Source organism: Falco peregrinus, chromosome 8 (genome assembly GCF_023634155.1).
Source record: "Falco peregrinus isolate bFalPer1 chromosome 8, bFalPer1.pri, whole genome shotgun sequence".
Classification (NCBI taxonomy): Eukaryota; Metazoa; Chordata; class Aves; order Falconiformes; family Falconidae; genus Falco; species Falco peregrinus.
This window is the reverse complement of record NC_073728.1, coordinates 35,437,105-35,461,806: the sequence shown is the minus strand read 5'-3', so window position 1 is coordinate 35,461,806 and position 24,702 is coordinate 35,437,105. Positions and strand designations below refer to the sequence as shown.

Sequence of the window (24,702 nt, the reverse complement as noted above, 5' to 3'; positions counted from 1 at the left end):
TAAGTCACACGCCTTGTCTGTATGTCAGGTTTTCACTATGCTCCCAATTATAACACTGGTGCAGCAGAAAAGGAGTTGGGGACACACTGGGCTCCTCACCCTGCAGCTTCACATCCCAGCCATAGACCATGGCAAAAGCAGGACTAGATGAAGCAGCAGAGATAGCTCATAGGAATTTAAAAAAAAAAAACCACACCAAACAAGAACAAAACCACAAAAAAAACTAATCTGCTTAAACCTGTAGAAGTAGACAGGCCAACAAGTTTCAATTCCTCCTCTGTAGTATCAAGCAGAGCACCAAAAAGCAACACAGAAACACTAGGTCTACTGTGCATTCATGCTCTAGATGGCTCATTTATCCATTTGATAAATATCCAGGACCTTATTAAGCAACCCAACAGAACAGAAACTAGCAGCAATGCAGCCCCAGCATGATTAAGGGTGCTTCTAAGAGCATCAACAAACATGGAGACTACATGGATCACAGCCCAGAAAGATTCCACATTGGTAAAATGACAGCTTGATTAGGTTTTGTCTGACAAATGTGGTGAGTAAGATCAGAATCAAACATAATTCCAAGGTTATAGGCCTTCAGATAAAACCAGGAAAAAAAATCCAAAGAGGGCAACAGCAATTTGCAAGACCAAATCAACTCTCCAGCCCAGCTTTCTTAATGCTCAGATGCAACGCTGCCACAACTGCTGAGGCTAAGTAAGTACCCTCCAGAGAGCATCCTGAATTAACAGGGACATGCCTTCAGAGTGGGCAGATCTTCAGATCTTGCAAGACATTTTTCCCTCCCATCAAGACCTTTACTAAATATGCATATATTTGTAATTTAATGGGAAAACATGCAAGTACCACTACTGTATATCCAGGCAACTGTTGTCTGTTGCTACCCCGAAGGTCAAGTAGTAACACCCTATTACCCCTATTGCTGCAGTATAATCAAACAACATAAATAGCAGACGGTAATGGATTTTTCCTTCTTCCCTCCCACCTGTTCCAATGACAAAATGTGACTCAAAAACAAGCAGGGAAATCACATCTCTTAAAATATATACGCACAACCAAAAGTATCTCACTCCCTTATTTTGCACATTTTAAGCCATATATAAACATAAACCATTTGGGGAAACTTGGTGACATAAAATCAAGGCTTCTGGGTTTCCTTCCCATGTGGAAAGGGGGCAGAGGAGGCAGAGTAGAACAGGGCTCTTACCCAGGAACAAGATGATCTGTCTCCTGGAACTCTTGCCCTCTGAGCTCTCACTTTTTCTTAGGTACTGCTTCTGGTGTCTTGGTCCACCCTTCACTGCCACAGTTCCTTCCTTGTTGATCATCAGGGTTTTCATCATGCTGCGGCACATGTAGGCAACAGATCCCAGCACTATGATGTACACAGCAAAGGCACTGAAGATGCTGGCCTGAAACACAGGCCACTTGGAGGAGAGGCTGGTACAGATGGTCATGTTGTGCTTCAGCTCAGGGAGGTGGTGCCTAGGTGTAGGCTTTGTGCAGGCAGTCGTACCTTGGTAGCCCTCGATGGTTTCCAGGGGATATTCTGTGCCCATAGCAAAGAGCAGGGGAAGAGCCACTATGACAGATGTCCCCCAGACAAAGGCAATCAGCAGCTTCACCGTGCGGGGTCCAGAGACAGCCTTGAACTTGAAGGGGTGGCAGATAGCCACATACCTCTCAAAGCTGAGGGTGGCAACATGTAGCACAGTTGCATAACTGCAGGCTTCGAAGAGGAAGTAGTAGAGCTTGCAAGCAATATTGCCATCAGGGCTGGAAAATGGGCTCCAGATAGCACTGAAGAACTCCACGGGCATGCCCAGCAGGATGACCAGCAGGTCAGAGCAGGCCAGGCTCACCATGTGGTCTGTGACCTCCTTCTGCAGGTAGCCTTTCTTCTGTAGGATCCTGGTGGCCTTAATGGTGATACCATTGCCCAAGATGCCCGCAACAAAGATGCAGACATACACTGAAGCCAAAGTGATCTTGATCCAAAGAGACACCTCAAACTCAGGGATGTGGCTGTGGTCAATGAGATGAGAACAGTCTGAAAGGGATGTCTGTCCTGCCATGAACAACCCCTGGGAGGAAGAAGGAAGAACCTTCCTGCCCTTTCTGACGTTTGAATTCACAGCAAATAAATCCTTTCTTACTTTGCCCCTCTCACTGAAATGCACAGGTCAGAGCAATCAGGTACAATGAACCTGTCTCAACTAGCCACACCTGTGCGTTTCGTTAGCAACAGCCACTGAGTCAATAAGCCAAGCAGGAAGGTGTTGCAGCTCTTACCAATCTTTAGGGAAAACACCTCTTGCTCCTTCTAGATTTTCCTTCTCCTTTCTCTACTGAGTGAGGTTGCTGCTCCCCAGTCCTTTGAAGTGTGAACTGCTCTCCTTTTAGTACTTGCCTCTTCCTCTGCAAGCAAAGGCAGCTTTTGGTCCTGGCCCCGTCAGGAGGAAGTCAGAGTTTCTGTGTGGTTATAGCTGCTCTGTTAACCATTAACCTAAATCTTGGCTATCCCTAGTCACTGCAGCAAAGCTGATTTAGAGAGAAAAAAAAAAAAAAAAAGCAAGACACCCATGTCTGAAATTCACTTCCTGTAACAGCAGCTCCTTCTCAGGAACAAAACCAGGTGTTTCTCCTAAAGCTGTTCGGTTGGTGGAGTCAGGCTGGATGTGTGAACAGGCACTGAGGACAAAGTATCTGCTCCTGAGTTTAACATTAACTGGGCTTCAGACTTTAATTCTATATGTGCTAATGCCAACATGCTTCACTACTTCACATTTCCTTTAATGAAGACCTCGGTATCTGCCGCAGCAGTTATGCAGCTTGTGCAGCCACAGACTGATTTACATCAAAAGGAGGTTCTGGTTTTTGCTTGCTGCTGATGAACTGGGAGCTTCTTAAAATAATTGTTTAGGCTCTGAAGAGTTTTCTCTGAAGTTACAAAATAAGCTGAACTCTAGATTTCGACACATTGATTGTCTCCCTTTAAATTTCCGTCCTCTCCTGTTAGATAACAAAAATAATGAAGTTAGTCATCCCCATCATGCTCATGCTTTGAAATAATCCAGAGTAGCAGGGGATGAAAATATACTTCCTCCTCCTGTGTCTCACCCCAGGGGGAATTAATTTAATGCACTCTTTAGTTTTAGTTTCAAACCATAGCACTGAAGGCTCCCAAGGTAACCCCTGGAAACATTTAATTAGAGGGTGTGTATATGGATTAGGAAACCTTTAAATTACAATGCAAAACGGCAGAACAGTTTTTGCAGCTATAATCAAGAGAGAGGCCCAGTACAGTGATCTGCTCCAATACCAAATCTAAGAACAGTGGGTTCACAAAGTGATTTTTATTAACTAGACAAGCTCATGTGACACTTTCAGTTCATGATAAAAGAGAAACATTAGAAAGCTGTTATTAAGCAGTCTCCTCGCATTCAGTGGTTATCACTGTACCTCAGCAGCCCAAGTATATAATGAACAAAAGATGCCCAAAACAGGATAATCAGCACCTGTTTCTATGCATTATTTATGCATTCCTGTTTCAGAAAAATCACCTCAAACCTTGCAAAACTTCAAGCCCTGTAGTCCCAGTCATCTTTCCTTACGTTTGATAATTCACATTTGTTCTGCTCAGACAAGCTTTCTATTATTACCCAATTTCTTTCACTTAATTTTACTTTATAAAAGTGTGAACAAAGATTACATATGCATGACTGAATTGTGGAAATGAAGCTAATTAAAATTTGCTGCTTACCATCAAAAGGGAAAAAGGGAGAGAGAGCAAAAGAGAGAGAAGGCCCAATAGGATTAGATCTCCCCTTTTTTCCACACCAATTATAAAATGCAGAACACAATTTTGCAGTCTTCAATATTATCTTTAGAACATACACAAAGTTTATTAACTTTCTAATAAAGAGCTGGTGCCACAAAGGGGATAGGAAGGAAAGAGACAATTGTAGATACTCATAGACTAAGAACGTTTAAAAAAAAAAAAAATCTTACATAGGTTACTGGGCAGATAAACCAGCAGTGAGTATTCCAGAGATAGGTATAAAATCTCTGTCATGGATGATTATAAAAAAAATTGTCTTCCCGGAGGGAGACTTTTCTCCCCAACTAAATGTGCTTAATGCCTCTTTGTGGCATGGAGGCTGAGAGGCTCACAGGCTTTACCCTGGTGGATATGCTAGTTTATAAACTTATGATTTGTGTAATGGTCTAATTTTAGGGATTTGAAGTTTGCCTCAATATCTTGTAGCAGTGAGTACCACAAGTTTTTCACCCTATTTCTTTCTAAAATCAGCACACAACAGATGCTGCACACTGCCAATCGTCCCTTGGTAAGAAAACGGAGCATCCTGAAGATGCACATTACATGGGCACAGGGCGGCAGCTGACTCCGTGTGTCACTCACTCAGCCACAGTCATGCTCACCTGAATGCTTGCGGTGATGCAGTTGTTGGTAAGAGATTACAAGTACTGGGAGCCAGAGAAACATTGAGATGAAGCATGGATCATTATCGTTGTAGTATACAAGGTGATTTTTCACAGATACAGTAAGGCTGGTGTGCTTTGTCCACCCCAGTTTGTTACGCAACAGAGACTACAACGTTTCCTGAAGGGCTGTTTGCTTTCTTGCCTGGTCCTTGGATAACACCCTTGTGAAAGGCCTTTTGGGGAAGAAGAAAGCAGAACTTTATCATCCATCCTTTAGGCCGTTGCACAAAGCTCACTTTCTGTACCTTGTGTAGTGCACCAGCTAGCACCCTGCCATGCTCATGGACCCCTGGCTGAGCTGAAGGGTAGGAGAGGGTGCAAGGCACTCAGCCCCTGGCCAGCTGCCATCTCATTAAAAGCCAAGTGCCCCAAGCTCCTGATGAGGTTGGGCCCCCAAAACTGGCAGTTAGTAGGAGTTGTAGCTGGAATTAATTTTGGAAGAACAAACTAATTTGACAGATGCTGTCGCATTTTAGGTAAATGGATTGCATATTAACCTTTTCCAATGTGCAGGGGTATCGTATTGCTGCTGCCTTACAAATGCACTTCTTCCCAAGCTGCACAGTACCAGCATATGGATTGGCTCAGGGTGCCCAATCTGCTGATTCACTCTATGGTTATTTCTCAATTACCATATAGCACGGATGCCAGGGTGCTCCAATTGGCAGACAGGCATTGCCACACATGTGTTATCTCTGCAGAATTATTTCTTGATAGCCGTGTTGTGAATATGCAAATCCACCCTAATTGGCTACGCTAATCACACTGCTCTGACTGGTTTCTCTTCTCAAACCGTTCAAGCTACTTGACAGGAACAAAGAAAATACTTTGGTTTCTTACTTCCTTTAGCTGAAAAACTCTAAAACTTAAATGAAAAAGGAGAGCTATCTCAAAAGCGAAGAAAATGAGGCTGTGAAAAGGATTAACTTTTTTTTCAGATAAAACCACATTGACTTTTTTTTCTTGCTAGTCTTTACCTTCTCCATCTCAACAAACCTCTTGTCCCTAGAATAGCTGTGATACCTTTGTCTTGCCAGTATTTGTTTAGAGAAAGCGAATCCTAGGCTTGTTCAATTCTCTTTGAAACACAAGGTAAACAAAATGAGATTGCTGTTCTGCAGAAGGCAGCTACTCTGATCTGCACAGGCAGAGGGGAAAGTGCTATGGGAATAAAAGGAAGAAACAACACAGACGAAAGTGTAGTGTCCAAATGATTTTAAATGTTTTAAGAAATCAATTTGCGTGAGACAGCTCATGTTGGCTTTTAAAATTATTTTTCATTAAAAATATAAATAATTAAGGACTGCATTCAGATAGCTTAAGGTTTCTTTCTGTTTTCTGAAATCTAGCAAGCCTCTTCTTTACTGTTAAGATCCCTTTGTATATTTCTGGTGAGTTAATTCTTGAGCTATATTCTTCTTCTTTGGAAGATTATCATGATAGTTAATAATATAAATAAGTACAAGCCATTTGTGAAGTTTATTTCTTAATTTCCTTAAGAGTTTTGTCTTGGGCAACACAGTCTAACAACCGCTGTGCTATTAACTGCTTGGCTCCTTCTCTTCTGGCAAGATGAGAGACTGCTTTATGCAATCTGGGCAATGGATGTGCTGTGTAACGTGTGTATCCATAACGAATTCTAATCTAATTAGATTACCTCTAGAAAGGTGACATATGTAAAGCTGCCATCTTTTATTCACTGATGTGCAATGTTATCTGTTGTAACACCATCCTCTTGGAATATCGTATTGTGTTTGCTTATCTGGAGGATAGAGAAGGGGGTTTCAGATGTGTTTCCAGGATACACAGTAGAAAGTGAACTGTGCTCCAAATCATTCCATCTAAATAAATAGATCAAAGCACTTCACTACTTCCGGGGTATTTTACAAATAGGCAAGGAACATGAGAAGAAACTGTGGACAGTGAGACTAAATGGTTTATCCAAGATACAGAAAATCTGTGCAACACCTGAGCCTCCTCACTAATACCCTGAATTTCAGCTAACTACCTCACATGACCTGCAGCATACAGACTACAGAGCAAGAAATGCGTTTACACAGCTCTTCACTAATTGCTCTGGTGGCTTTAACTGATGTTAATCCATAATAATTAAAACACATTTGCAGCACGAAAACACATAGTTACTGTACTTAGTCATATCTGGAATTCTTGAACAATACACTACCTGCTTTCTGATCACCTTGTAAATTAAAGACATTAAAGCTGTTCAAAGCCTTCACTCAATTACAACGTTGTCTGAAGTAAACCAAATACACTAGGAAGTCTGTGGTTTGCTGTGATTAGGTGGGAGTGCACTTTGCCTTGCAAGAAAGTGAAAGGGTTAATTTTCCACTCCTGGAGTAAGGAAAGAGATGCACTTCTCTCTGTCCCTTGACACAGCAGTAGCTGTTAAGAGGCCAAAAAAAGGCCGCCAGCTGTGGCCCCAAATGGAGAGAAGCTGATTAGACAGGCTGGGAAAAGCAAGTAAAGCAAATCTCCTGAAATGAGTTGGTCCTTTTTGTATCCTTTGGGAATAAGGCACCAAAGGTAATTAGTTTATTTATATCCCAGGTCTGACAAAGAAGCTGTAACTTAAAACCAAAATGAATACATATGCTAAGCCCAAGTCTCAATAACCATGAATTGACCGTACTGAACGCATTTCCTGAAATATCCATTCAGACTCCCTTTTGCCTGAAGCACAGTGGCACCAAAGCACAGCATCTGGTTCAAGAAATCATCACTGTGAGCCTTTGGGCACAACCCCAGCACACTGAATCAAATCTCATTTTTCCCTGGGTAACCTCTAAACTGTCTTGTCCAGATAGATGTTAATGGCTTCAAAATACAATTCAAAGCTCCTGTTTAAGACCATACTTGGTTCCTTATGCCATATTTTTAAGTTATCAAGTAAAACTCTTCTATGCAGCGTATTTTTCCAACCCACCTTTTAACAGAGGTTCATACTTTTGAATGTGATGCTTGTGTTCTAGAAAAAACTTCAGATTTCTTTCTCTGAATGTAGCTAGTTGCTTCAGGTTACAAGACAGAAAGAATTTCTCTAAAAATGCATCTTCTCACAACCTGAATCCTCCATAATTTTTGTTATGAATCTGGAAGGTCAATAATCTATGGAAACAGCTGTCACATGCAGGTACCAAAACACTGCAGTTCAGAGTACATGTTCTTTTTTTTGCTAACAAACCAAATGGGAATCTTCTAAAACATGTTGATGGTTCACTTTTGGTCTCCTGAAAAATCTCTTTATGGCAGTATTAAGCTTTACTATTGTAAGGAGAAGTAAAAATAATCTCCTTGCTTTCTTCTTGTGCTTGCCATCTCACCACCATCAGGACTTGCACTCATGTGCCCAGCTGAACTATTACAGAATCATTTTGCCTTTCTCAAAATTCAGCTGATGGGGTTTAGCCTGAAGTAAGCTAATGACAGATTTTTGACCTGATTCTAAGGAGTTCTAGCAGCATGTCACCACAGCAAGGGCACTTCTGTCACCCTGTTCTTTTTCACTTACAACACATACATGACGCCAGAACTCAAAATATTGAACTTCTCACTTTAAGGAACTTGTATTTTACAATTACACAGTTTCTTCCCTTGCAGGAACTTCAAAAAACTCAGTTTTAATTAGCTTGTAAAACAAGCCAGAGGGCTTCACCTATTGCTACAATGGTACAGCTACCTCTGGGTGGAGCAGGACAAATAACATTGTGTAGTAATTTGTGGGTACAGGGGATGCCACACCTGGGTTTCTAAGTAGAACACTGTCAGAGCTGCAATTTGGCCAGAATGCAGGGCTTCAGTTCTTGTTCTCAGGGACAGCACTAGGTGAATTTCAGGGGGTTTGGCTGCAGGATATGTCATCACCACAGGCTCCGTAAAGCACTGAACCTTCAGTCACTGTCCAGAAGAACCACCAGTCTCCAATTACTTGCCTGAGTTGTTCTCCTTCCTGCAGTCCTCATGCTGCTGCATATCACCAGGGCTTCTTGGGCAGGTGTTCTGTACAGCTGCATCCTGGGCTTTTCCTCTATGACCGCATGCAGTAGCTGGGAAAATCTGAGAAAGCTTTGGAAGACAATCCGTGCTTGAATGATTTCGGCTGCAGCCTCATTCCAGGTCAGCAGCCTGCCTTCTTGAGCTAGCAGCAGTGCACTGGGTCTGATGGAAAGTCCCAGGCACACCAGTCACAGCAAAAGCATTGCCGTGCAGGCAACTGGGGATGCCAGTCTGGAGAGCCTTGAATCACAGCCTGAGGACAGGGGTGATGCTGTGGAGAACCAGAGCAGCCCTGGAAGGAAACCCTGGCTGGGGAGTGACAAGCAGTAAAGGCTCAGCAAGGCTCACTGCTTCATGTCAGGGCTCTGTGGCACAGTGAAACTGCTCCCCACTAGTCCGCAGCAGCTCTGTCTCCTGCCTTCCAGTTACACTGGGCATGAATTAACTCTGTGGCAGCAGCATACTTCCCAACGAGCTTGGTATTGACTCATAGGAACATTGCATTTTTTCTTCACTGCATTTGAGCTGTCGTTGAAATGCAGAGGCAAAAATTAACAGTGTAATGGGACTATTTGGGAATTTAGTACTATATTGGTAAACATAAGTCAAGCAAGGAATATATAAAACAAACAAATGTGGAAGTGAGCTGATCTAAATATAGGGCACATGCTCTACCTAGGACTTAATGCCTGTATTGCTTGTGATGCTTATTTCTGGTGTCCCTGGGCAGTGGCAGTATGTGTTGGGGGTTCCTCATTTGCTTTGGGCATGTAGTTAGGCTTACTTTATCTGTATAACTTCCTTCACTACCACAGCTGTTCTACTAAACATTGACATAGGAAGTGGCTGGTCACTGTCCTACAGATCCATATCCTAAAACTGAACATGAAAATAAATAGGAAATGGGATCCCAAACTGGTTTTTTGGATAGCATTTTCATCTGTGTTTATGTGGTACCATATTATGTCCAAGTGGTTGTTAAAGTACAAACAGATCTAGCTATCAGTAAATATTTATGATCAATGCTATGATTTCCCATACCAGGCAAGTAGAGCTCTTCTGTTTTGGAAAAATACAGAAACTCCTTTGTCTGGAACAAACCAACCGCTGTTATATAATTTTTTAAAGCATGACTTATATAAAGTTAATATGAAAATATTTTAGCTATCACTTTTTTCTTTTTGCTCTCTAAATCTCTAATTTTCTCCCCCTCATTCCCTCCCCTCTTGACAATAGTTCCTATCTATGTTCCATGGCATACTATTCCTACTAAGAAAATAGGTGTTTTAAACAGCTGTAAATGCCAACCTGCTGCCACAAAGCCTGCTCTGACATCTGACACTGTCACCCCAGGATTGCCTGATGTCAGTCAAGATCTTCCTCAGTGGAACCAAGACCTGATTGATGCCATCTTAGAGAAGACACGTTAAATATGCCTGCAGCCCCAAGCATCCCTATTTTTCTCTGTTGACAAAAAGGGCTCCTAGCACAAGTAACAGCTGTAATATCTACAGTGTAGAGACAGCATGTAAAGGGAAAGTGAGACAAATCCAATCTTTGTATATATATCAGCTGATATATCCCACATGTTTTGTGAATGTTACTTTGATTGCCCAACTGTTGGGTGACTTTTCTTTGTTATTGTAGCTTCTAGTCTTAACTTCTCTTTGACTTAAGAGCTATCAGGAAGAATCACTGCACACAGAAAAGAGCTAGCAATAGAGACTGCTCAAGAGTCAATAGTTTCACAGGACATCCAATCAAATAGATAAAGGACTTGGCTTTAGGCCAAAGGAAATAATTCTTCCAGGATGGACTTTGCCTGGTTTGCTCCTAAATAAACATTTGATAAGGAACAGAAGTTATCTGTAGACACTGTCCTAGAAAGATGATCTCTCCAGATATTATTTCCAGATACTAACCAGAAAGAAGGAAATGGAATTAGTAAAAATATGAAGCTTTATCTCAGACTTGTGTACTACCTACAGGAAGAAAAGACTGTCTAGGAGGAAAGAAATCTGAAACTGCAAAATATCGATCAAAATCCTAAAAGGATGCTAAGTCAGGAAGGTCTCCTAGGAAATGTTTTCTGTGCAGGCAGTTGCAAGTTTTAGAGTTGGTCTTGGGTTTTGTCTACATGTAAGTTAGGTTTAAAAGCACATTTGCAAAATCTGTGTGAGGCTTATACAGGAGTCTCCAAGTGAATGACTAACTCAGGGACTCTGCAGCTGTAGTGCAGCTCTGGAAACTGTGCAGGACTGACAACAAACCACACTCCAATTTCCAGCGCTCATCTCCAAAAGAAATGTGTGGTAGTGGATCCGTACCCAAAACTATGCTTAGAGAGACAAAGACCACTTTTTCACACAGAAAACCTGAATTGGGTAAATAGTGCAGTTTCATGAACATCCTCCTCTCCTAGGTGAGGTATATGTACACACAGTTTGGTAAAGAAAGTAAGAAACAAGCAAATCAAGACATGGGCTTGAGGCTTGGTGGGTGCCAGAGAATAATTGCTACCTACCATTTAGACTAGGCTCAACAGACTTGCAGTAAGAGACTCCTATATGCTGAGGTTTCTCTCCTATTTTGGTCCTGAAATGGCAGTCTCTTATTACCACCACTGAGGTCAAGCCTGATGGCAAGTGTTGTAGCAAGCCCCAGACTGGGGGCTGCTGCTCCAAAAGTTATGTAGCACTGCAGTAAAAACCAATGTTAATATTAAATATAAGTATTTTATGTCTTTAACACCACTATGCGATGAATCCAGTGAGAAGGAGCTGAGGAAGCACTAAATGTGGTCAAAACAGCCATTTCCTTTTGTTAAGTGAAAATACAAGCTCTTTTATTTGCTCACTTTGCTGTTATTGACTGAGATAATTTGCCTCCCACACTGAAACATTTCGGAATATAGTATCACGCCTGTACCCTTTCTGTGACTGTGCTGTGTAAAGCACCATTGCTTCATTTCCACTTTGATTGCAGCATCGCTCATGGAGACTGCTGTTTCCAAGGCACTGCATCTCTTACTTCCAAGCTGTGAGAAATGACAGATCCAGCTTCTCAAACTGAGGGGAGGCACGTCTTTCCTAGGGGACTTGGAATGTTTCCCTGAGAAATGCTCCTCTCCAAAATGCCTATGAGAAACATTAGAAGCAACTTCCATGTGCAGAGGAATTCCTCTCTCTCCAAGCAGGTGGCCATGAAGCTCTTCGCCCTTTCTCCTGGGATATATAACAGGGTGGACGGAGGGGTCAGCTCTGTTTTTAAATGCTGAGAGGAAGAGGGGGAAAAAAGCCCTGCCTCTGCAGTGCCATACTGACATGGCTGTATTAATTTTCACGGTTGACGTGGCTCAGCGCAAACTCAAGGGTTTCTGTTAAGAGCACTCCTATCTAATACAGCGATGAGCTGACCAAGACTAACATCTCCATTTGATACCAGTCTGAGCAGCTGAAGATACTACTGTCTTTGCAAGGCTTTCTGTCTGAGGAAGGTTGCACCTGCTCCACAGCAAAGAGGTGACCGCTGCACAAGACGGCAATGCTTATCTCAGTAGAGAGGTTATAAAAAATCCAGAGGGATAATTTCCAAATATTTTAACCTCCCAAACTATTTTCAAGTATTCTAACCTTCAGGAAACAAGTTATGGATTTCTACAAATATAGTAAGTCATTGCTCTTTTTTTTCTAGTTATAAGTTTTTTGACACCATTTATGTCTCTACTATGTTACAAATTGCTTAATAATTGTTTTTGACAGGTTAAACTGCTAGTGAGTATAAAAGAAAATAATCCCAAGACAGTGAGCTGAACAGTTCAGTGATTCTCTAACACATTACAGTACTGGAAAGCATTACGGAACAAAAAAAGATGGGAATTCCATAGACCAAGGCTAGAAACAACACAGGTTAAAAATGAAAATTACTCCCTAACCCTATAGCACCCATGGGAAACCAAAACTCTTCCGCAGAATTTTAGATTTGCAATATTAAAAAAATAACTGCATTAGAATGCCATGATTTGTGTTACTAGTCTATGGAAACACTGTAATTCCTTTTTATCTCCTACAAGATCCTCCCCATAAGGGTTTCTTTAAATTATACCTCCTGTCCTTCAGTGTTGTGGATTAATAATGCTTCACTAATGAGGATTAAATAGCTCAAGAATTCTGTGATGTGTGCAAACAGCAACACTGTAAGGCAGGATTTGTATTCAGAACCAAGAAATTCCCTCAATTTTCAAAAACCTGGAATTATGATGCAGTACTTCTCTAGGCAAAATTTAACTGTCTTCAATGAAACCTCTGCTTTTTCATTTGTAGGTTCATTACATTTAAGATCAGAAGTGAACAGGCTAGTTGGATCCCATGACAATCACTCAGTCCCCCTGCAGTGAGTACATTAGCTTCTGTTCGGCTACAATACCTATACCCTTCTTAACCTGAAGACCTCAAGAGATGAAGGCACCAACATTTCTTTTTGTAGTTCCTTAAAAATGTGAGTACAATTCCTCATTTATACTTGTTTGACTTTTGCCTCCAGATATTAGTTCTTATTATGACTCCAAGATAAGTTAAACAGCCCTTGAAAAAGTACTTTCAGTTTATTCCAGTCATCTTTGTATTGTCACCTGTGTGTGGTCTTTCTTGTTACTTCTTCCCTGTATCAAGGTGCTACCTCTGGCCCTCTAGTCATATTTATTTTTTACATGGAATCCAGCCTTTTACATCTTTTTAAACAGAATTTCACATCAAAAAGCATTATTGCATTTAGTTTCACCGGGAAGGTACACCTGGGAGATACCTTCTTAGTCTTACCAGCTGTTCCTCAGCTTGTGCTTCTTTCTCTCCTCCTTTCCACTACAGTATCCCATTGGTAAGTTGCACTGCATTTCACTTGATCTCCTAAAACATCTTTAAACTTGCTTTTTTTCAGGAAATGGTCTCTTCTGCAGATATGTCCCTTATAGCTTGTCTTTTATGCATTCGTTGCATTTTGTGTGTGGGCTCAGATTATCAAACAACCTATAAAACAAACTGGGATACCCTGCCCTCATCCTGCAACACCACCCCAGGCTTTAATTCATGTATTTGCAACTGGATCATTGATGAAAACGTCCAGTAATTTCAGATGTTGTTTGAAATACATCCAAGTTTTTCTGATTACCAGGGAGGGTGCCTGGCTCCAGCCCCTTGTTTCCTGAATCAACCTCCTTAGAGCACTTTAAGAGTTCTGTAATAATGGCCAATGAGATCTCACTTTTGAGACCTATCCATTAGCTCTTTTTTAATGCATGTTGCACTGAAGTTGTAGAAGGCAAAAATTTTGATCAGAATATAAGGAAAACATAACCAAAATCTACACAACCACCATTAACAACACCTTTATAATCTCATTCAAAATCAGGTTTGGTGCATAAGCTATATTTTTCAGAAAAGCTGTGCTGATTAGCATTTATTATATTTCTGTCCTTTGAATTTCTATCATTTAAATCCCTTATTAATTTTTCCATTATTTTGCCCAGGACTGACATAAGGCTAAGAGTATAGCTTCTTATTCATGTCAAGTTTTTTAAGCCTTTGGAATATGTTATTGCATTAGCTATTTTACCCCATTTTGTGATTTTTAAAAAGCATCACAAGGCCAGAAATGCCCTTTTAAAAATCTTCTTTCCAGTTTTGTAGAGTACAAGACATCCAAGTCTCTGATTTAAACTTGTTTGTCTTCCTTCTGTGATGTAGACCAAAAAACTTCATTGAACATTTCTGAATCATTACAAATAATTTTGCTGTCTTCACATGAAAATAGCTTAACACTTGAGTAGGGTCTGAAGGATTTGGCTGTGATTTGACTAGAATATGTCATTGCATCACATGGTCGTACTTTGTTCCTAAGCTCTTCTGTTCTCTGCCTGTGTAGTAAAGGGCTGGATACTACAAATCTACCGCAATCAACTACAGTAATTCTTTGACAGGTTTGGGTCTGACCCTAACTGAATTATGAACGAAAAAAGCTGTTGAAATGAGCTTTCCAGCTCCCCCACGTCTCCTTACTATTCCTGAACTAATAGTATGAAGCCAGTATCTGGAAGGGATGAATCACTTCCCTTTGCAGTTTTAGCAAGTTGATATATTAACTTTGATGTAGGCATTTTGGTACTTTGGTATCTGTGGTTTTTTACTGGGTTTGGGTAGGAATGCAAACAGAGAAATGTAGGCCATGAACGCAAACTTCTACTTTATATTACCAAACCACTCCTTGTTTGACACATATAAATAAGCATTTACTGAGGTACAAATAGGTAACCTATTACGCAAGAAATCCAGTGACTGTGCGCAAGGATTCTTCTCTGTGTTCTGTTGTTCTGGTTTAGGCTGCTTAGAAGGACATATTGCTTTTGCAGCAGTAAAGAATTAAGACTTTGGGTTCTGCTGAAATAAACCTGCTGACTTTATGCTGTAATTTCAGAGCACTTCATCAGAAGGACAGATGTAGCAAAACGCATACTAAAAGTGTTATCAGGTTTATCTTATCTGAATAGCTAACATAAGCACACTGCTAGGAAAACACTGGCTGTTTTTAATGGTACACAGGCTGTGTCTTCTGTACCAGTTTTGATCCTGAGGTACTCATATTGGACTGGAATGTCCAAAGGGTGGCATGTAAGTGTCTCTCATTTATGATAAAGAAGTTAGTGTAAATTCTGAAGCAAAAATTGCAAAGCTGGATTTCATGTCCAACAGTAGATTTCCAAACCATATACTTTGTACTATGGTCATGTTTCAGTGCTGAGCTGTATAGCTTATCCTACAGATGTCATTGCACACTCTCAGATTACTGAACTTCAGACACTGACATAAACATTTTATTAAGATATTCTAATACATTCTTGCCATGATGAAGCTCTGGAAATAGAATTGATTTGGCTTGAATGTTTGAGTAAAGGTATTTCACAATGACCTCAGAAGTATCTTCACAGTAAAAATACTGTGAAAAAGAAAACTTTCAAAACCCAGACTTTAAAGGGCAAGGAAAGGTGTTGTTGCATGGAGAGCTTAAACTCAAAGCTAGTTAAGTAAGAACTGAAATTCATTGCCACACTGGGACCAGGGAACTGTATGACACAAGATACTGGTCTCAAGGCAGCTCTCTGCCAACAGGGCTGCACCACACACTACTCCTGCTCTATTGATAAAGATTAGAGAGAGGCAAAAACTACAGGCAATCACTCTCAGGCAGGAGAACTGGCCCTTGGACTCACCACAGCAAGATGCAAACCAAAAGCTGCTCTTGTGCAAGATTAACCACAAAGCCAGCTAGGGCATGAGGAGTCTTCAAGCAATCCTATTTCAGAAGCTTTTTGCTGCTAAGGCTAGCTCCACTCTGTCACAACTTTAACTGCTGTGAAAATTGATTCCACCTTTGGCCACACCAACAACTTCTGAGATCCATAAAGATCCTGTTCCCCAGGCTCTGGTCCCAGCCTGGCCTCTCCTGCCCTTACCCACAGTCAGGACTGGGATGCTTTAGTTACACAGGATTACAACCAAAATTAACTGCATCCTTTCACTGATGCCAGTTAGTATAGGGCAGTAATAAACACGTTTAACTTTGGCTTATATTGGATTAGGTCCTTATAATAAGGTAGCTACCTAAATGGCAACGGAGCCATAGCCTTGCAGATGGCTGAAACACTGGCAGATCCATGACTGAGCTCTTTCTAGGGCACTCCGCATTTCTTCCAGCTCCATGAGAGAATCTGGGTAACCACAGCACTGGGCTGCTTCTTCTAAGATGAAGGTAGAAGGAAGAAGAAGGAAGAGCTGATGCTGTCCTCTAGGGCATTTGGCTTGTCATGTTGATGCCAACAATTTTAATTACCCTCATCTTTTTTATTCATTTTTCCATAATGCAGAAACCCTAGCCAACTTGGTGGAGAAGCAAAAGCAGACTGGGAGCAGCACACAACTGGTTTTCCTGGAGGAGATGAAGAATATGATTTACCTATTGAACAGCAATATGACCTTAGGTAAGAATATGCAGATTGAATTTAATAACCAACCAGGAAAATAGACGCTGCCTGTGCTTGAAATTGGATCCATACGGCCACTGAAGAGTTTAGCAAATTGCTCCTTTCACGTTTGTGTATGTGCCTATCAGTGGTCAGCTCCTTAGGCATTTGCTAAACTACTGTTCATTTCAGATAGTTCTTGCCATTTCAGCTCTGGAAAAATCTCACTTTTTGTACCTGTATGAAGTATTATTTAAAAGTCAAAGACTTCTGGTTACCTGGCAACCTGTAAAGGAAGTCTTTGGAAAAGGAACCTGAAAGGAGGGACCTATTGAATTTCAGTCTTCTTTCTACATTGTAAATGAAGCTATCTCACAAAAGACGTCAAATATAAATGGGTCTTTCCACTCTGGGACTAGTTTATAGTTAGAAGTATTAGCAAAATACAAAAACATAAATACATTTATATGAATAAATAAAGACTGTAAACCTTTTCACCCAGCCTATAACTTCACCAGAGCTGCAAAAAAGCTTCAGCTGTCTTTGAAAGGCTGCAATTGTTTAATTAATTTAACTGTACTGACTAAGAACAGTTAGAGGAGTATGTCTGAGTAACTGGTGCAGCCAGACCATTGCAATTTTCTCCATTTTAGGTTTCAAACCTGCATGGAAAGACTGTCCTGACCCATCCAACCAAGACCTCAGTGCTGGCACCTGTCCAGCTAACAATATGTTGAGAAAACATATTTATTTTAACTGCTCTTGTAATTATGAAACGTAACCTGACTCTAGATGTGAGCCAGAGAACATTATGAGTGTTAGAGAAAGCAGGATGAAAACTAAAGAGTGAAATGCCAAACAGACCTTTCTGAACTGTGTGGTGAGCCCAGGCACGAGGGCTGCTCTTTCTTCCTGCAATTCTTTGCTAAGCACAGGAGGTAGCTCAGGCTGTTCTCTGCAGGTGCAGCAGCAGCAGCAGCAGCTCACTCCCAAGCAGCTGAACACTCCTAGCACACAGATGTCTGAGTTGGTTTTAATATTATTTCAGATGTACATTAGAGGGGCAGATGTATAATCTGGGACTACATCCAAATTGTCTTCTAAGGCAATAAGATAATCAGTAAGAACTTCTTCCTTTTTATTGTTGCTCATTCCTTCTCCTGTCCTTTAAAAACTAAAACAAGGGAAAAGGGAAAAAAAAACCAAACACCCCAAACCAACCATTTTTAAAACAAAACAAACAAAAAAAGACTAAAGCATCACAGTTGATGCAGTTCTATTGCACATCATCAAAGACTTTATTATCTCTGGAAGTGCAATGGCTTCTAAAGTAAATAAACACTTAAACCTGCCATATTGTAAAATGACCTTATTTAAGAGAGGATCAGACCCCGCTTAAGAACTAGTACCTATAAAGAAGATAAATGTCTTAAAATGTTTTTATATGTTTTCCTTTCACAGTTCCTATCAACAGTTACCCCTCACTCTCCCACAGATGTGTGTTCTCTCCGCACTCTCGGCTGAGAGCACCATAGGAAGGAGTCATCAGACAGGACTTTTGTGTTTGTACAGTTACTTCCCATTGATATAAGTAGTGAAGCAAAGTGATAAAAGCTAGAGGCACTGCTCACCTCCCTGGTAAAATTCAGCAATTCAGAGTAGGGTGGGATGCCAATGATCCCACATTGCTCCCGAATGCTCACACATTCTTACAGAAAGAACTGTAAAGCCATTAGAGAAATGTTCATGTGTTCCTTTTGAATTATATAGATCACCAGGTATAAGTGTAGGAAAACAATGCCTGGCTTAACCCCACCTGTAGCAATATTCTTCAGAATGTCTCGGAATAATACAGAATAGAGGATGAAAAAAAAAGAAGGTTCTTCCTGCTACTTCATTTTTACTATACAAACAGGAAGAACAAAAAAAGCTTTGCAGTGATGCAATCAAAATTCATTCTTCCTGGAGTTTGTTCTTTGAGGCCAGCTACAGAAGTTGCTATGCTGGAAGATGCTAACAAAAAAGCAGACTATTGTAAAGTTTGTTATTTACATTATAGCAACGGCAAGTTCATCAATACCAATAGGAAAAAGATCTGCTAGAGCTACTGTTTGTTATACAGTACTTTTATCCCTGGGGGAAAGAGAACTGCAGAATCTTGTGGTAGAGTAATTACAATAATATCAGACTATTTTTTTTCATCTCCCTGAAAAGCTCAAGCCCCAAAAGCAAAGCTGTTTTTCCACAGAAATGTCACATCCCAGAAACATCATAAAGGCTTTTTGATGACTGAGAGCTGTGATACTGAATTCATGAGAGCCACAGAGTGCTGGCCTGGGTTCCATTATTGGTGAAAAGATGGGAAACAATCAGATCACTCCTGACAACTTGAAAGCTTAGCAGGAGAAAAAACAAAGTACAACAGGATTTCACAAATCACTAGGTCCACAGTGATAAAAACGTTTTGCTTACTTATAGAGAAGGAAATAAAATTTTCCTAATCCTTAATCACAGGCTGTGTTCTAGCTGGATGCACAGACCAGATCCAGCAGACATAAAATACTGAGGAAAGGAAAATAATCAATTTGGAAACAGCTACAGATTACTGAAGTAACAGCATGAAAGTCCACCAAGTATTACTCAGCTTTAAGAATGCACAGATCAATGTAAAAAAACCTGAACCCTGTATTATTGAAAGTTACACTTCTAAACCCAAAGACTTTTCATAATATCCTTGCAGCTGAAATAAGACTCCAGTTAATTTTAGCAGATGCCCATAGATCGCCCATACAGTATAATTGTCATTTAGAAACTGGGGGGAGGTACTCTATAATAACAATTTTCATTTTCCTAAGACAAAAAAGCAAGAGCAGATTAAACAAGCATATATCAAACACCATTAGGTATACTTCTTCACAGAGTTCAATAAAAAATATTAACAGAATGCAGCTGAATGCCTAGAATATAGTACTCTGCACCATGCAGTGCAGTAATTATGCACAATTAAAGCCTACTGTGCAATTTTGTTACCATAAAAGCTCACTGACTCACACCAATTGAAAAATCTAAAACAAACTGCTACAGAATCACTTTCCACAATTAAATGCCAATTCACAGTTTCATCTCTATGGCCAAAATACATTTCTCAGTTTGGTCTGATCTTTTCACAGTTGTGATGTTTAAAGCTCAAGCTCTGAAAAAGTGAACAAGAATTAGCATTAAAATAGCTTTGAGAACACTTCCATGTTTCATTTCTAGGAAATGCACTTCTTGTTCCACTCTTGGAGGCTCATAATAGGTACTGAATAATTAAGACCATCATGAAGCTTTGGAAAAAAATCTTAGAAATATAGGAAATCTGTGTTCACACTGTTTAAGAATGAATAGTGCATACTCATTTATTTGTATGAAATCCACAGTGCTTAAGTGCATGCTTATGTTTGTTATTTGATGCCTGACAATTCATTTAGCCCGCACATTTACTTGGAGTAATGGTACTACGGAGGCCAGCTGAATATGGTTCCTTTGCAGAATATATTACAAACAGTGAGAAATTTAAGACTTCTAAGTATTAAATTAAAAGTAAAAGTACTTCTAAGGTCAGAAATTTACAAAGATTCTAAAAATCACTAAAAGGGACTGTGATAGGAGCTGGGAAGGGAGAAGTCCATAAGAACGTAACAGGTATTGTAGCCTCTTTGAATAGATAGCATCTTAGATCTCAAGAGGAGATATAAAAAGAGGTGTAATATATGCTCTTATATTTACGGATGTCCGCATTTCCTAAAGTAGTGTTCTTCTATCCCAGTCTTTGAAGAAGGTGTTTTATCACTGGCTTCAGTAAGGTTATAATTTCATTCTTCGTACGTCTTCACAAACAGGGCTCAAGGGATCCTGAACATCACTGCTCTTGCACAGATAAAAGCTCATAAAGGGTCAGGTACCAGTGGTGATGAACGTTGTCAAATTTTTCATACGAAAAGATTTATTAGGTCTTAATTTATCCTAATAAATGTTGCTAATATTACCAAGAACCATGTTCTGATTATGAGTATAAAGCAAAAGGAGAATGAACTAGAAAATCTGTGGAACAAAGATATGCTAAGATTAAAAACAGATTCTTGAAAAAATATAGTGGTAGTAGTTACTTACCAATCCCTCTGAGGTAGCTTTAAAAGATTTTTATTAGGGGCCCATATAAAGATGAACTCAAAACAATTTGTTGCTTCTCCTGACTTACCATCTTCAAGAGCTCCTGAGATAGTATGACACTATCCAGCTCTCATCGACCTGATATTTGAAGAAATCCTGACCAGACATGGAAGATAACATAGTCTGAAATATTATCTCCATCAGCTTGAGCAACCCACATACCACCAGGTAAATGGATTTTTAATTCCTGATATTGTCCTCTCCCTGATGTGTATGCTTTTCCTTCTGTAAGTTATTCTTCCTACTGTTATCCCTTTCCTCTAATGAGGATCTGGCTTGGGCTGCTAAGCCTGTGTCTTTGGCAGTTGCAGGCCAAGAGAGAAACTTTGAAAAGGAACAGTTTAAAGCAGCCTGGCTCTCATGCAGACTTGCAGTCTCTGTAATTCTGCAGCTGTGAGGCTGCAAGTGAGAAATACGTCTAGACAAGAAATTTTTATTTTACTGCTCTGTGTGCTTGTTGTATTTAGTTTTCAAGAAGGATAATTTTAGAGCAACAGCAACTCTGGCCATTTGAATTCACTTCCTTTTTTGTGTAGGAGAGCAGTTTGTACTACTACTAATACCATCTGAAAGACTATCATATATGATGGGCATGTTCTTTCTTGGTAAAAAAAGACTACACAAAGCTGTTTGTTATTGCCAAATTATCTTGAATTTACTGCTTTACATTGCAGGTCGTTCAGCTCCCCGCTTTGTATCTTCAAAAATTTTTACTACAGTAAGAAGTTGCTGTGTTTGGACAAAGAAGGCAAGGTGTCTTCCTCAGAAAATCATGATCTATGGATCATGGACTCCTTCCACTGGAGTCATTAGATTTGTTTCACTTTCAGAGTCTACTTATTTAATCAAAAATTACAAAATGCTATCATGTTCAGTCACCTCAAGCCCAGATTACAAGACAATACAATGTCCTGCAAGAAAGCATGAGAAAGAGGGCTTGAATTTTAAACTTCAGTATGCATTTGTAGATTGAATTTCAAGTCGGAGAACACAGCAGACGAAAATACATTGTTTGCTGTTATAAAAAGGCACGCTTTGGGACACTGAGCTCTACCCAGGCAGGCAGAGAACATGAGTAGGACCAACTGAACAAAAGGACAGTGAGAGATCTGTCATCTAATTGTCTCTGCTTTTTGAACCTCAGGCTGGATTGCTAGCAAGGGAGTGGACAAGGCATACCTTGTCCAGGGAATGCTTTTCCTCTTACAGCCCTGCGCAGGAGCTTAACCCAGTGAGCTGCTATTGACCAAAACCAGGGACTGAGGCAATCTCTCTACCCGCAACTTTCAGCCTGAGCCTTAAAATCTTTCTAGCACAGGGCCACGTCCAAATCTGCCAGAAACCTGCTGCCCACCAAACATCCCACCAAGCCAAGCAAAGACCTGCTGCTGTCACCGGAGTAATAGGTGCTGGGTGTAAATTCTTAGACTTCGCAAAGAAAGCACGTGCCAGCAAACTCCACAGTGCAACGAAACTACACCAAGCCAAAGGCACCACAGGACATGTGGGAGGAATATAACTCCCACTCTGTGAAAGCACACACAATACAGGCAAGCTAGTGATTTCTGTAGTGTTTTTCTGAGCTTATTTCCACAACCACGTTGACAAGCACAGTATGTCGGCTGTTGTGGGATAGCATCCTGCTAAAGCCAACAGTAAAATAAATTTAGCCGGCATTTATGTAGGCTACACTGTTATGTCCAGATGAAACAAAGGCAATGTTAAAGCAAGTCTGTAGAGACCACATAAGTAGATCAAAATGAAACAGCACCAGTATGAGCTTATGTTAATAAGATTACAATTTCAAGGCCATATTTTGGCAGGTCTTTGAGAACCACTTCATGTCTTTTATGCAACAGCAAAACATTTCGTCCACGAGAACCCCTGGGTGTGTGATCATGACTATAAAGCCACCGAAGGACAAGGTTATGGAAAGACACAGGGAAAGATGTTTCCTCATGAGGAAAGAATAAACTAACAGAGCCAGCTACTGATTAGATGGCTTTACTAGCATCTCAACTTCAAACTGCGCTGTAAACCCCTCACACCCACATGTGTGGGTCCCTGACAGGACCCTCTGGATTTTACCTGGCCCTGCTGGCATCAGGAAGCTGAAGCGCAGCCGCTGGGGCTCTCTCTCTACAGCCATTGACACCAAAATCTTCCAGAAATGTTCCAAACTCAAGACCACAACGCAGAAATGCTGCTGCACTGGGTGTTCGTGGCCGGAGCCGGCTGCGCAGCTCCCCTGTGAGGAGAGGCCGGGGCTGCCGCGCGCCGGTTCCCGCCGGTTCTGCCCGCCTCTGCCGCGGCCCCACCACACAGCCCAGCCCGGCCCCTCGGCGGCACCAGTGGCACCTCTGGGAAACGGCATTTACGAGCGGGCGAAGCGCCTGGGAGGCCGTGAGGAGCGAGGGAGAAGGTGCGGGAAAGCGCCCCGCGAGCACCCGGCTCTGGGCGGGGGGGTGGGGAGCGCTCCCGGCGCCTGAGCAATACATTAAATTTCCACAAGTTGAGTCTGTTTTGTCCTTGAGGGTGATTGATAAGTGATCTCCCCGACTTTGCCTTGACTCGTGAGCTTTCTCCTCTTATTTTGCCCCACAGTCCTGTTGAGGAGGGGTGTTGAGAGGGTGTTGAGGAGGAGCCTTGCGCTGCGCAGAGGCACCTCTGGCTTTACCTATAGGCAATGGATTTTCCCTCCACCGAGCAGAACTCAGAACAGTGGGTATGAACGCCCAGAAGCCTCTCCACCCCCACAAGTCACTAGCAATGAGCTGCCACTTCTCACTGCCTCGTCTCCCTCTGGCGTTTGAACCCGGGTGGCCGAGCGCAGCCGCTGGGATCCCGCTGCCTCCTGCACCTCGAGTGCCGCGGGCGGCACCCCTGCGGCCCCTGCCTGCGCGCCGCCGGCCTCCAGGAACACTAGATAAAAATCAGCCAGGATATGGAAATGGGATGGAGATACAAGCATACGTTTATGTAAACTTAGCAAAACAGTCCTCCAAACCGAGTGCCTGAAGGGATTAGAAAGGATAGCAGGGTCAACAGCTAGGGCTTTTCTTCTCACTTCTGGGTGGAGGCAACATTTGGTGGCACTACTTAAAACGGCATCACAGCGATTGACAAGAATACAGTGTTGTTACTACTCCTGCCTGGGTGAGCCCTCTTTGTGACAGACTCCATGACACCGACACAAAATCAGCAGGCTGAAAACTGTGAGGGCTGTATGGAATATACTCACTTTGGTCTGTCTTTGTCGTATTGTTGTAGCGGTTTTGTTTAATTGCTATTACATCCCATAGAATTGCAAATTCTGTGCATTTAAGCCCTTCAGCATCAGTCAATATGACACGTGATTACTTTGTTGTGGCATGTTACCTACCTGGACCTGTTTCCTAAAGTGAATTTGAATAAGACACTTCAGTCTGATGATCCATTACTGCAACATATGCATCTTCTCCCTCTCACTGGCCATGTCTTGCTACCTGTAAGGCCAAGGAGGAATTGTGACTTGAACATTAGGTATTGTGTCAGCTATCAGGCTAGGCTTCCTGCATTTATCTTGTAATTGTCTGAATGTTTTAATAATTGTGCATAATATGATATTACTATTTAGATAAATCAATTCATACAGCATATATTTGATAACGTAATCTCTGGTTGATAACCAAACACCTGAAGAGTCAATTAATCAGCTTCCAAATTCTTGAAGCCTACTTCAATACAAGGTGTCTTCACCTTTCTTTCACTTGGGACAAATAATAATAAAATTGAATGAATAAAGCTAAACTCTGAATACCAGACCAGCCTGCTAGCCTGGAAAGATCTGTACTGCTGTTTGAGCAAGATGGACATTTACAGGCCATCAAGTAGAGCCAAGGGCTTCAATTAGTTGTACACCTTTCTCTCAAGCAACTGCAGGCAAAGAAATTTTGCCACCC

General features: G+C 41.2%; 1 protein-coding gene across 1 annotated transcript in view; it reads right to left on the bottom strand.

Annotated features, from left to right (window-relative positions):
- GPR39 (G protein-coupled receptor 39) overlaps positions 1-2,624 on the bottom strand; it is an 83,765-nt gene extending 81,141 nt beyond the window's left edge. The window contains exon 1 of the mRNA XM_005242395.3: positions 1,223-2,624. Within this exon, the coding sequence (XP_005242452.1) occupies positions 1,223-2,090 (868 nt within the window). The 5' untranslated portion in view covers positions 2,091-2,624. The remainder of the gene's footprint in view (positions 1-1,222) is intronic.
- Between the last annotated feature and the right edge of the window lie 22,078 nt (positions 2,625-24,702).